Consider the following 13,188-nt stretch of genomic DNA (forward strand, 5'->3'; position numbering starts at 1 on the left):
GCAGCTGCTGGCTCGCTGTGGGGCCATCTCTAAAATACCCATGGCATGGAGAGGGCTGTATCCCCTCCAGCCAGCGGTACCCGCTCTCTTCCGGATGGATCGATTGATCTCTCTTCTCAGTGTAGTTTAGCAGCAGATGGCTCTAACCCTGGGCCAGTGGCGCTCCCAGCTGTGTTGCTCAGTCCCCCCTTCCCCGATACACCTCTTGCGAGGGGCGGCTGGGGTGAGATAAGGGGGTGCGTGTCTCCCCCTCTGCTGTCTGAGGGACACCGTGTGCTTTTGCTGTGCCGTTTTGTTGCCGTGCGGCTCCGTGCAGGGGGGAGTGCTGTGTGCAGTGGGCCGGAGCCTTGTAAGCGCGGGTGCTGAATTAAAGCTGCGAGGTTTGATTTCTCCAGGGTCCTCGTTGCTGGGCGGATCCCTGCATGGGCCGGTGGGTGTTCAGGACCGCTCGAGGCATGGAAACGCCTGCCAGTGCAAACTGGGCGGCCGACCCGCTGGGCGTGGCCCCGCTAAGCAGCGAGTGCCATGTTGTCCGGTTCCCCTGCCCTGCTGGGCTGAGAGGGAGAATGGATGTTTGTCCAGCTGTGTCCGCCAGGTGTGCGAAGGGCCCCAAAGGCCAGCATGCACCCGGGATATGGCTACAGCGCCGCAAACTCCGATAAGCCAGCCGCTCCCGGAGGTGGGGAGTGGAAGAGCTAGAAGGATCTCCCGGGGACGATCCCCAGCCCCCTGGGTTAGCCCTAAGGAGCAGGGGAGAGGCTGAGAACATTTGGGGTTTTCAGGGACTGGGGTTGGGGTGACAGAGTACAGCCGGACTACGGGAAGCAAGAAGCGGTTGTCCCTGTGCTTAAGGCAGCCGGTGAGACGTGGCTTTCAGGGTGCTGGGGTAATTGGCCTGTTCCTCTGAAAGCAGCCCCGTGTCTGTCTGCGTGCTGCCATCTCCCCACCCCCTGATTTATTTCCCTGTCGACACCCGTGCCCTCTTGGGCCCAGAGCCCCCCGCTGCTGCAGAGCGACAGGGGAGGTTGCCACTCTACGCTAGCCCTGTTTTAAGGACAGAGGAGGAGCCTCAGGAGAGACCTGCCCCTGGGGTGGGGGGATCTTTTCAGGGCGGAAGCTGCTATGGAAAAGATGGGGAGCTTTTCCTAAAGGGAGCGGGATCGCTTTGGTTCATTGAACAGGCCCAAGCCGCCGTACAGACAGTGGCAGTCTGGTTCCCCTTTGCCGACATCTCACCTCCTTTCCCTGGAGGGAGAGATGCCGTCTCATCCCCGAGAGCCACGATCCATTCACTCCGTGGCATCTCTGCCCATCCGGGCACCAGTTGCAGACTCCTTGCTGGGAACTGCACCGTGCCCCGCGGCTGATTTCACAGTGGCCCTCAGACACGGCCTCCCTGGGCTGGGCTTGAACCAGCGACCTGGCTACGAAAGGTTCCCAGTTTGTGCTGCCAACCCCCGGGGAAAGCAGCCTGCCCGGGGGCATGGAACGGGCGCCGAGGGGCAGAGATTGCAGGAGCCCCCTGCCCCCGCTGGTGAGTTCTCTTGTTTGTTCCACCGCCTTAGGATCTGACGGCTGAGGCCTGGGGAGGTGCGTTGCAGTGATTTCCCGTGGGAGGAGGAACGGAAGAAGAGGAGTTCAGTGCTCCAGCTTGCTATCGACCGCGCCGTCACCCTCTCCCTCTTTCGGCGCCATGTGCTGGGGCAGGAGATCTGTGTTCTGTCGAGCTATGCAAAGCGCTGCCAGGCCGGGCCCCCCAGGTTTGGAGACATGTTTTGTCCAGTAGACTCGCCCCGAGGAGGGCTAGCAAAGGACTGGTCCCAGGGCCACCCACGCCCCGTCCCTGGGGCTGCATCCCAGCCGCGTGGCTCAGGCCAGAGTCCAGCAAGATCCACTATCGCTGCCTTGTTTGGAAAGCTCAAGGTGCCCTCTTGGCCTCTCCCTGTCTCTGCATCGACCTGGGCCAGGCCCCCCCCCCCCGGCCCAGCTGTGCCTCCGATTCACTTCCTTTAGCTGCTCCCGGTTCTGGGGCTGGCCGCCTCCCCTTTCCTGCTCTAATTCCAGTGGGTGGGCATCAGCACTCCACGTGGCCTTCCCCTTCTGTCTGCAGGGGGAATATGCCTTCCCCCCACCACATGCCTTGCATTGCGTCCCCCCCACCCACCCAGCAACTCCCCTCCCCCTTCTGCTGTGTAACCCTTCTCACCCCTGCTGACCAGCCCTCAGCCAAAGGGCTTTCCCAGGGCACGGGGGCTGCTGGGGTGAGCCCCGCTCAGAGGCAGGTGTGACCCATAAGCTCAGGTGTGCTCCCTATTGCTCTTTCTCCTGGAGATCGCAAGGGACCCAGGCCCCACTCCTTGTTTCCTCTGCAAAGGCGGCCCAAGGGCTGGCTCTGCTCAGCGAGGGGGCTGGTTGTGTCCTTCCCAAAGACAGCCCTGTCTTCCCCGGGGCTGGCTGCCGGGACTCCAGGCTCCAACCCGGCTGGGGGATGGAGTCAGTGCACAGGGAGGAGGCAAATAAAAGCACTTTTTTTTTCCTTGGGTATTTGGTCTCTGGGTCATGTGTGGGAGCGCCAGGGGCGACCTTACACCCAGGGAGCTGCCAGCGCAGGTGCAGCAGGACTAGCAAGTTCCCTGCAGCTGGGAGCCCCCCGCGGGGATGTGGGGTCTGGAAAGGGGGGGGGAGGAACTGGGCTGTCTTCGGGGGAGGACAGTGATGGACGCGCTGCCTTCTCAGCGGGTGTGTGGCTAGGCAGGGGCGATGGGTTCTCCCCCTAGGCCTGCTGACAACGGGGGCTGTTAGGAAGGTGCCTCCATCACCTTTCCCCCGGGCGGCCCTTCTCCAGGGCTAGGGGCAGGGAGCTGGGCCTCCTGACTGCACCCCCGCCCTTGGCCGTGCCCCAGTCCCCTGATCCTGACCAGAGGTGAGTGGGGCCCCGCGCTGGTGTTCTCTTAGCTCCACTCTGCCATCAATCAGTGGCTGTGGGCCGCTGTAATCAGGAAAGGTGCGGCCGGGCACGTTCCAAGCGGGCACTGGCCCCCCTGGGAGCGAAGGATTCGGTCTCAGTTACACTTTCCTCTCCCTTTACTGCTAGGAAGAGAAACCACAGCCCTGAGTATGTAACCCGTGGAGCCCCTGCTAAACCACGTGCTAGTAACCAGCTATTCCCTTGTGCAGCTAGCCCTTTGGGGGGACCTGCCCCGCCCTCCCCAGGGTTAGATCTGCCAGAGGGTCCTGTCCTATCAAGCTGCCCTGGCAATAATAAAGTCTCCTTCATGGGCCCAGTGCCATCCAGCCGTGGCCATGCCTGTGTGTGACGGATGAGCCTTGAGCTGTCCCCGGACCTCAGCTTCCCTTTCCTTCACGCCAGCTGCTCCCAGGAATTAATTCTGACATGGACCGAACGAAACCCCTGTAACGACAGTGCCTGTTCCCCTTGCCCAGCCTTAGCACCAGCTGCGAAGGGGTGTCTGGGGCACTTCTCCCCATCCCTGCAGCCTGGAGAAAAGCCGTTCCCAAGATACCCCAGAATGCTAGCAGAACAGGCCCAGAGGCACCTGCAGGACGGACCCTTCCCAGTGCCTCCGGCCGGGGATTGGAGCTGGGGCTGAGCTGAGGGACCAAGAGACGCCTGTGAAACAGTAACAGGGAAAGGTGAATAGGCTCAATCTTGGGCTGTTTGTGTTTCACTGAAAGCTCAAGAAACGGGCCATTTTCTATGATCCCCCCCAATGAGGAGGAGTTTCCCACAGGATGATGCCTGCTTGGTGGGGGTAGGTGGGGTCTGGAGCTGGCGGTGACGTTTCCTGTGTTCTCCGTGCAAAGGATGCAGCCACAGGGGTGATTTTCACAGAAAAGGGCAGCAAACGTGGCGGAGGGATGTGCTGTGACCACGGGGAAAGCAGCAGAACCTCACCGAGGCGTTTATCCTGCTCAACGCGCTTTCCAAATGGCAGCCAATCTGCCTTCCCTGAGGGTGCCATTGTGAGCCCCTTTTCACAGATGGGGAAACTGAGGCACGCAAAAGGGGCTGGGGCAAAAAGTTCATTTCAGTGCTAGGAGATAAACCCACAACTGCCTGGCTCCCAGCCCTGTGCTCGGCACGCTCGGTCACCCCTCGTATTCGAGCGCCAAAACCTACAGCTGTCAGACAGCCTCAGCCCAGAGTCAGGAAGCCAGACTCCCAGATCCCCTGCTCTAAGCGCTACATGGAGATTAAACCCTCCTGAAATGGTATTTCACGCAGGTTTCTGGAGCCTGCTGTGCTGCTAGCTCGGTAACAATGTGACCCCGTTACTGAGAGGGGATTTCAGAGTTCCATCAGAAGCCATTCAGTGCTGGTCCTTTCTCCACTTCTGTGCTCCTCTCTCTGGGATGGGAAGAGACCTCAGCCACATTTCCCCAGGGACCAAATTCTGCCTTGAGTGCAGGGCCAAAGACCTGCAAGGATCTTCTGAGCAAAGGGGCATTCCTGAGCGGCTGTCACACCATCTACCCGCCAGACTGCCGGCTGCTGAGGGTCTTCTGCGACATGGACACTGACGGTGGAGGCTGGTTGGTGAGCGCAGCATCCTAGAGACAGAGAGAGATGGAAAAGGGGCATCAGGTCACATTCCCAGCTCCCTACTCCCAATGCAGTGAGAGAGCTTTGTGCACGGGTAGCAGTGTGTGGATGTGACGCGGCTGGGAAGGGGTAAAGAGAGAATCATTCCTTACACGTATGTAGCGCATTTCACCCTGAAGGGCTGGCAAGTGCTTCACACCCCATCTGCACAGGCATCACATCATCCATCACTGGAATGCAGCCACCTCTGGGGGGATGGGGCCGCTGTTTAACAGTGCACAGTAAAGCTACAGTGCAGGGCAGGAAGCAGGGAAAAGCGCTGTGTCTCACTGAAGCAGCAGGAGGGGGTCGAGATAGGGGACGTTAACCCCCAGCTAAAACACAGCCTGAGTTATCAGGCCATGAGTTAGCCGAGATCACTGGAAGGCAGACGCATCTGTCTCACCTTTCCCTGACTGCACTACACACGTGCCTTTCCCTGGGTTGCAAGATTCCCCTTCTGTCACGCCAGCATGGTGTGAGTCCCCCAGGGCTAGTGGCATGCAAGGCTGACACACCCTGAAAGGACAACAGTGCAAGGGATGGTTCTGCCTCTGATAGCTGAGCCAGAGCATCCCGGCTGGCTGTGACCCGTGGGGTGTGGGGGGAAGGGGAGGAAAGTTGGCTAGCGGGCTGTCGCAGGCTCTCACTGGCTTGGGCAAGATTAATTGTCAGCGCTGAACGTGCGAGAGCTGGGGCTAAGCAGCAAAGTCTGGATCCAGCTCTAGATGCCCCAATATGTGGGGAGTGGGAACTGGATCTGGCATTGCGTAGTGGCTCCACCTCCAGACAGATCATTTTATCCTGTCTCCAGCCATAACAAAGGCTGGGTGCTTTCGGGGAGAGGAAGGCATCAAAACCCCATGATGCATCCAACTGCACCACATTTTACTCTAGTGGGGGGATTCCTTCCTGACCCTAGCCAGGGACAAGCTCATGCCCTGAAGCCTGAGACTGGAGAGCCCATCTGATTTTTACTTCCAGCTAGTGTCCCCGTAGCTGCTCTTCTGGATCCTCCATGGCCCAGCTCAGTCAGGGCTGCAGTTACTGTCTGTAGTTCAGCTGCTCCCAGCCCCCGTTCTCTCTCTCTCTCGCTCCCTCTTCCAGGTGTTCCAGAAACGCATGGACGGCTCGGTGGATTTCTACCGCAGCTGGAGTTCCTACAAGAAGGCCTTTGGGAACCAGCTCTCTGAGTTCTGGCTGGGCAATGAGAACATCCATCTACTCACACAAGATGGTACAGAAGCCTGGCCTCTGGCCTGGGGGGGAGAGGCTCTGGCCTGTGCTGGGAACTGTTATTCCACAGTGCCTCCCCAGTGGGCAAAAGTGAGCAGCCATTACCCATCAGAGGCCTTTTAGACCCAGCCCTTAGATGCTGGTTCTCTGGAGGGTGTTGCTGAAGCACTGGAAATTATGCAATATCAATGCCCAGGTTGAGTGGGAATATCTCTTTCCCCCAGATCCCCTCCATCTCCCGCACCCTCTCCTCCAGTTCCCACTGTTGGTGGTCCCACCCTATTGCCATGCAGAGGCCCGGTGTCGCTCGCTGGGATAGATTCACCCTTGGCGTCACGACAGGCAATCCTCCCTGGAGGCAAGAGGGAGCCAAAAACCTGCCCCCTGGCTGACGCTGGGCTCTGTCCTTTCCCCCAGGCGTGTTCCAGCTGCGTGTGGACCTGGTGGATTTTAATGACAGCTACCAGTCGTTCAAACTCAAGGGGGAAGAGGACAAGTCCGAGCTTGTTCTGGGGCCATTCCTCAGCGGTTCAGCAGGTGAGGAGGGTATGGCCAGCTGCTATTCTGCCCTGCACCACCGGGAGAGGCAGCATGGAAGGTGCAGCCCGAAGGGAGGTGGGCAAAGGTGCCTTTAAGCCACTTTTATGCCCTCAGGATTCTGGGCTGCTCCAGAAGCTGAACCAGACCCCAGTGTAAATCAGAGCAACCCCAGGGATGCTCTACAAACAAACTCCCAAGGGTTGCCCCACAGTCCAGAGCAGCACAGAACCCCCGTAGCACCGTATGCTGTGGAGACAACCCCTCCTCTCCCTAGGCCAGAGACTTCACAGGGGGCCTGTGGGCTGCTTATAGGAGACCTACATGGTGCCTCCTCTAGGGAACTGCACCCCAGCCTCTTGCAGCCCTTCAAAGCTGCGGGAGCGGCACAGAAAGGCCAAGGCGGGGGAGAGAATCTGTCCCATTGTGCGTGTGAGTGGGAGAGACGGCACATGTTCTATTTCCCTTCGCTTCTCCTACAGAGAAATACGCAGCCAAACGCCCAGAGCAACAGATGCAGCGAGGCATGAAATGGGCTGCGCTTCTCCAGCGTTGCGGCCATTTGTAATCAAATGATAACGACTGATCATCATTAATACTGAACGCTCTCTGTGCTTCTCTGGGTGGTGTATGGCCCTGGATTATGCCCTGAAAGCCCCGTGCGAGGGCGGGTCTATAGGGAGCCAGGCACCCAGCACTGGAATGCAGCAGTGCTCTCCAGTAATTGGAGATAGGTGGAAGAAGACGTCTGGCTCAAACTGGGCGAGATGGGCCAGCGATGCGGAAGTCAGATCTAAATCTCAAAGGATCACACACACACACACAAATTCACCTCCCTGCTGCCTCCCCCTGCCCACGGATCGTGGGGGCCGCCAGGTCTGCTGTCAGCACTGTTGCCCTGTGTTGGAATTAGGCCAAGACCCTGAGCTGTTCGGAGGCTCCATGCTCAGCCCATGGGGAGACTCCAAATTCCCAAGCAATGTAATCGGCAGATGCTCCCCTGGGCCTGTCGTGCTGGGCAGGTTTCCTGGCTCTGCCCTTCACCCCCTGGCTCTCCCGAGAGGGGTTGGGTGGTCCCTGCATGTCTCCTCCCACATCCCGCAAGGAAGAATCTTTCCTTATCTAGCTCCTTGCTGGCGTCTCTGCCAAAGGCCAGGTGGGGCTCAGGCTCCAGGCAGAGGGTGTGCTGGGAAGCAGGGAGTGATGCCAACAGCCTGCCCCTCATACCGCAGCCTCTGATTCCTGGCAGCGAGGAGCTCACACGCTCAAGACGCTCGGCTTCCTAAATCCCAGGCAGCCCCACCGCAGCAGCCAGCGCCTGGCTATGGTTGTGGTGGGAAAAACACCTACCCGCCTTCTCCACGCATTAACCCATTTGCTGCCAAGGGCGTGTGCAGCCCTCCCATGGGTGGCACCCATGAGTGTGGGGGGCGTGAGAGGGATGCAACAGGTACACGGAGCAACACTGGAGATTGCATCTTGTCACAAACCGAGCCATGGATCATTCGGGGTTAACAATAATAATAAACCAGCCAAGTGGGAGGACAGCAAAGCGGAGGGGGAGGAAAGCAATGGGTCTGTCTCCTCCTTAGGGGCCTCGGAAATCCATTTCCTGCCTAGAAATGGTCCTGAATTACACAGACTCACCCTATCAGCCCTGCATGCTTCCCCGGAGAGTGTCGCTGGCAGGGAAAACCTGACCTGAATACTGCACACGCGGATCTCAGCTACCGCCCAGCTTTGCTAATAACAACACTTAGCACTTCCCCAGCTTCAAAGCACTTGACAGACACCATCTAATTAATGACAACAGGACCAGACTGCCCTGGGTTCTAGTCCTGGTTCTGACAATCACTGTGTGACCAGGGATAGGTCATATCCCGTGCTGTGCCTCAGTTTCCCCCACCATGTAATGGGGATAATGATACTTACCTACCAGCTGGGGTGTGTGAAGATTAATTACTTAATGTGCTATTAACATGCCAGATATTATTAAGTAGGCATGTATTATTGTCATCCCCATTACACAGCTGGGGAAACTGAGGCAAAGACCCGAAAGGCCAGATTTTCCACAGAGCTCAGCACACTGGCAGCACATTGGATGCTGAGCTCTGTGGAAAACCTGGCCCTGATAGTGCGTGCTGAGTCCTTGAAAACCCAGCCTAGCTCCTTGGACAATTCAGTTCTCTAGTGACTTGGGCAAACACAGGTCTCCCAGTTTCATAACTATTAAAGCCACATGGGACCGTGAGGAGCACATCTAATCTGAACTCTGGCATGACGCAGCCATAGAATTAAACCCCGCACGTATGGATCCCAGGCCTGTGCTCAGACCAGACCACTCACCTGTGCTGCCTCCATGGGTAGATCGCTGGGGAGGGAACTGTTCCCATTCTTCTGCTGCTCAAGGGTTGTGGCCTGGTGCTGTTGTGTCCTGTTGTGGCATTGGGGGGGGGGGGGGTCTGTTTTGTCCCACAGGTGACTCCCTGGGCAGCCACCACGGGAAGCCTTGCTCCACCTACGACCGTGGCAACGACAGCGGGATGCAGAACTGCGCCGTCGCTGTGCACAGCTCCTGGTGGTACATCGGCAGCTGCCGTGCCAACCTGAACGGGGGCTATGCGTGGGGGAGCAGAAGCAGCAAAGATATGGCATTGGCTGGGTCTCTGGCCAGGGTGTTGGCAACCCCTACAAGCGCACGGAAATGAAGATCCGCTAGCTGGGGGCCCTTCAAACTTGTGCAGCTGGGGCATGCCTGAGACAGCAGGAGGGAGATGCCCCATAGATCCTCTTGTAGCAGAGCAGCTTCCTCTCCTCCTGCAGCCGCTTAAGGTACCTCCAATGATAAAACACCCCCCAGCGCTTGAAGGCTAAAAGACTCCTTCCCGGGATCATCCCAGATCCCTGTGCATCCTCAGTGTCCCGCTAGGGCAATCCTACTGATGCGATCGCTCCCCTTACTCCAAGGGCAACGGGGCAGATCCTTACTCTCCCATCTGACAGTGCATTGTGTCAAGCAGGTGGGAGCCTGGGGACCCAGCTGATTTCAGCCCGTTGGTTGCCTGCTGGCCTGGGCTGCCTCACTCAGAGGCTATGTGGGAGAGTCCCCTGGCCTGGCAGGGATAGTGGATACTTTGGGCATCCATTATTCTGGCAGTCCACGCTCAGACCTGTTGCTTCTTGACCTGCCCATGAGTCATGTTGTGTCCAGATTCTCCGGAGGCTGCGTAGAGCCATCGCATGCTCAGAGCTTTTCCCCACACAACGTGGCGGCATTTGATCCTCTACAGCAACAGCTGTCAAAGGGAGTTGCCCAGATCAGGGCTATAGAAAGATGAAGATTTTGTGTGTGTGTGTGCATATATGTCACACGCAATTACATGCATGGTCAGGATTGCTCTGGAGCGTATTTCATACAGCGCTGCTGCTGTGTTCTGTGCACGCTGGGCTCCCGCTACAAGCATCCCTGCTAGCTGCTTGTTTGAAATCGCTCTCATTTAAACGTTCCCTGAGAGCAATGCAGACGCTTTTCTGCAGCTCCATCGGCGTTTGCCCAGCTGTGGCGGTGGCTTTGATCCCAGGATAACAGCACTGGGGAGGGCTGAAGGGCTCCACGACCTGTTTTGTTTGTTTAAGCACATTTGCTTTTGGCTTGTCAGTTTCATGTGACCTTGTCTTGTGGCCTGAAACAATTGCAGCAAGGGCAGTCCCTGCACCTACCGCCTGGTCCAGAGCCCAGTGACGTGACTGGGAACCTTTCCACTGGCAGCAGCAGAGCAAACTCTGCGACAATGTCGGCCCTTAAGATTTATCAGCCCAGGTCAGAGGCCAGAGCTTGTCCAGGGTTTTTAAGCCAATGAGCCCTAGGCTGTTAGTCCATCTAGTCTGGTGTCCAGTGACTGCTGTTTGTGGGGACAGGGAAAATCCTCTCTGGACCCTATAGTGTATTTGCACTTTGTGTGTTTCTCCTCATGTGTGTCTGTGTGTGCCTATGTGGTTGTGCTGTGTTTTGTCTTTGTTCTTCTCTGTCACTGCATTAGCGCCTTCATATTTATCAGCACCGGCCACGCCCTTTCCAGCCCATGTGATTCGAGTGTGTGTTGGAGCAAGCTGCTGGCTTGATAGTCCTGGGGCCTGAAGGCATGAGGCAGCAACCATGTGAGCACTTCCCCCCACACCTGCACACAATGCCCCGCCGATACATTGCTTACCCAGATCTGAATGGGGCCATTCAGGGGCGACATGGATTTGTGGCCCATTCAGTTCTTGGCTTCTCCGTGGAAGCTACCAGCCAGGTGCCCGGACTCCCTGGGGGCTCAGGGGGCCGTGTACGCTTTTACTCACTGGGTGAGGCCCACGTGTAACACTGCTCCTGGAAGGCGCGCTTGCCTCCAGGTCACCATGGGCCAGGCTGGACCCTTTGCTCACGTTGCTTAGCAGGGAGTCGTAGGAGCAATTTCTCTCATGTCCACGGTGCTGGTTTTGTGAGTCGCCGGCGCCAGCTCACTAACCTCCAGTCCACGGGCCCTTTGGGGCCAGCCCAAGGAGCAGGGCGACCTGTTTTGTTTCGTAGGTTTGCAGCCAGAACTCCCTGAAGCCGAGGGAGGTCCGGAAGGGGGCCTGGCGCCATGAAACCAGTTCCGGACGCTCCCCCTGGCCTGGGAAGCAGGAACAGCTGGAGCCTCGGGTGCCTGAGGGCTCGGGAGGGGGTTGCAGGAGAGCAAATCTGTCTCTCCCACCCCTCAGCAGAGAGGCTGCTTCCCCGCGGGAACTGCTACAGGGTGATTTGGCTGGGTTTAGCCAGCCGGGGCAAAAGCGTATCATGCGGCTAACATTGGACCCCATCCTGAGACCCTGAAAGTCACTGCAGAGACTCCACTGATTTCAGTGGGCTCTGGATCAGGCTCATTTAGCACCTCTGTGTCATCTGAATTACCAGGTGTTATTCCAAACGTTTAAATGTTGCTCAGCACCGTTCCCTCAGGGACTTCTAAGGGCTGTACAGCCTCCCCACGCCCCCAGCAGGCCAGAAAATGTCTTCCGTCTCCCATCAATGCAGCCAGCCGAATAAAGCCAAACCTCCATGTGCTCGCAGCTTTTTGGAAGTCCTGAGTAACGGGGGAGGCGAGTGGGGATGGACATTCTGCATGAGGCGGGTGCGAAAGGAAGCTAAGCTAGTCAAAACAGCATTTGATGTATGCGTGCAGCTTTCTGGAGCTGAAAGCTGTGTTTTTCCTGGAGTCTTGCCTGTGGCTCACCAGTGCGCTGCTTTCTCTCTCTTTCTCTCACTCACGCAAACACACACACACGTTCCTATACCCAGCTTTCCTCTCCAGGGCAGCCGTCCATGCCGTTTTGCTCCAGCCATCCCTAAAGCTGGGCAAACATCAGGCAGATTGAAACAACCCAAGCCCCTCTGAAGAGAGTGAGAGACGTTTTGTAATCCTGCGAATGAGAGAAATCCCAAGGGCTGGGGCGACAGCATGTCACACACAAGGTCAGCGCAGAGTGAATTCCTCTCTGCCTATTGCCACATCAAAAAAACTTCCCCAGTCTAGGTTTGTTCCATCATGTACAGTGAAAGCCATATTTTGGCTAGATGCAGAATTAATTTCCCTCCACCTCTCTCGCTATGGTAAAACTGAACCTCAATTAACTGAAGCTCCATTTGTCTGAACCACCCGTTTTCCATTACAAGTTTGTCTCCTCTGCTGTATGTTAATTGCATTGGAAATTCCTTCAAAAGGTCGGTTTGATATTTGATATTCCTATAGTGGAGGTTCAACTGCACAACCTTTCCTGCACTTTCATCTTTGCCCAATATGTCTTATTTACCTCTAGTTAATAATAGACTTACTGGAGTCTAAATATCTGTAGCCACATTTGAGGTTGTATGCAACGTAAGTGGTTGCAGCGCTGCCAGAAACGTGCTTGCAAAATTCATGGGTGCATCTGTCATCTCCTATCCATAATGCAAGGGCACACTTGCTCACCTAATTGCACGTGCGTTAGTGCACACACATTTGAAACTTTGCCTGTGCAAAAAGATGCATTCGCTATTTTAGCTGCTGCCTTGAAGCGCAAGAATGAAACGGACCTTTGCTTTGTGGATCGTATTTGCTAAACTTATCCTGAATTTATCATTAAGAGGCAGGGCTGTATTATCCATTAGGCACAATAGTCACAGTGCCTGGGGCCTACGAAACTTTCAGGGCCTACGAAAAAAAAGTTTATATATAAGTTTTTATTTTTAAAACTATTTATTAATAGCTTAAAATCAAATTAGTTATTTCGCTCGGGGGGGCCTACGAAGGCAAGTGTGCCTAGGGCCTATGAAGCTCTTAAAACGGCCCTGCAATGAGGCAAGTTATACTTGCTTGCCACTAACCAACCTCGGTATTTCTTTTGCATGAGTGATACACTCAAATGTTTAATCACTCATATCTTAACTGCATCACTAAACCAATAACCATTCATCTGCCATATTGCAGATTATCTACACTTTGCATTCTCTGGCTTTGGAACCAAACCGTGTCCCTTTTGGATCATCTATGCATTATCTCCAGACGCACAGAAAATCTTTCCTTCCAAAATTCTGTATTTGACCATTTTATAACGTTAGCGTTAATCACGTTTATTTGGGGCCCCAACCCTGCAATTGGATCCACGTGCTTTTGCCCCCTAGGCACCAGTCTGGCTTTGTGGGCCTGATTACAGGATCAGGACCTTGGCAATCAAATGGCTTTGCAAACGTTACAGCCTCCTGGAGGCCCCATAGATCATCTAGCCCCAGTGCAGGGTTGCAACCCAGG

At 56.2% G+C, this 13,188-nt stretch overlaps 1 protein-coding gene across 1 annotated transcript; it reads left to right on the plus strand.

Moving 5' to 3' along the window:
- The first annotated feature begins 621 nt into the window (after positions 1-621).
- FCN3 (ficolin 3) lies at positions 622-9,095 on the plus strand. Its single transcript, XM_067543351.1, is given in 6 exon segments — positions 622-679; positions 4,383-4,558; positions 5,711-5,840; positions 6,257-6,376; positions 8,855-8,995; positions 8,998-9,095. Coding segments are annotated over 6 exon segments (723 nt in total).
- Positions 9,096-13,188: the final 4,093 nt, after the last annotated feature.

This window comes from Emydura macquarii, unplaced genomic scaffold (genome assembly GCF_026122565.2).
Source record: "Emydura macquarii macquarii isolate MOO-44397 ecotype Brisbane River unplaced genomic scaffold, CSIRO-AGI_Emac_v2 contig_820, whole genome shotgun sequence".
NCBI lineage: Eukaryota > Metazoa > Chordata > Testudines > Chelidae > Emydura > Emydura macquarii.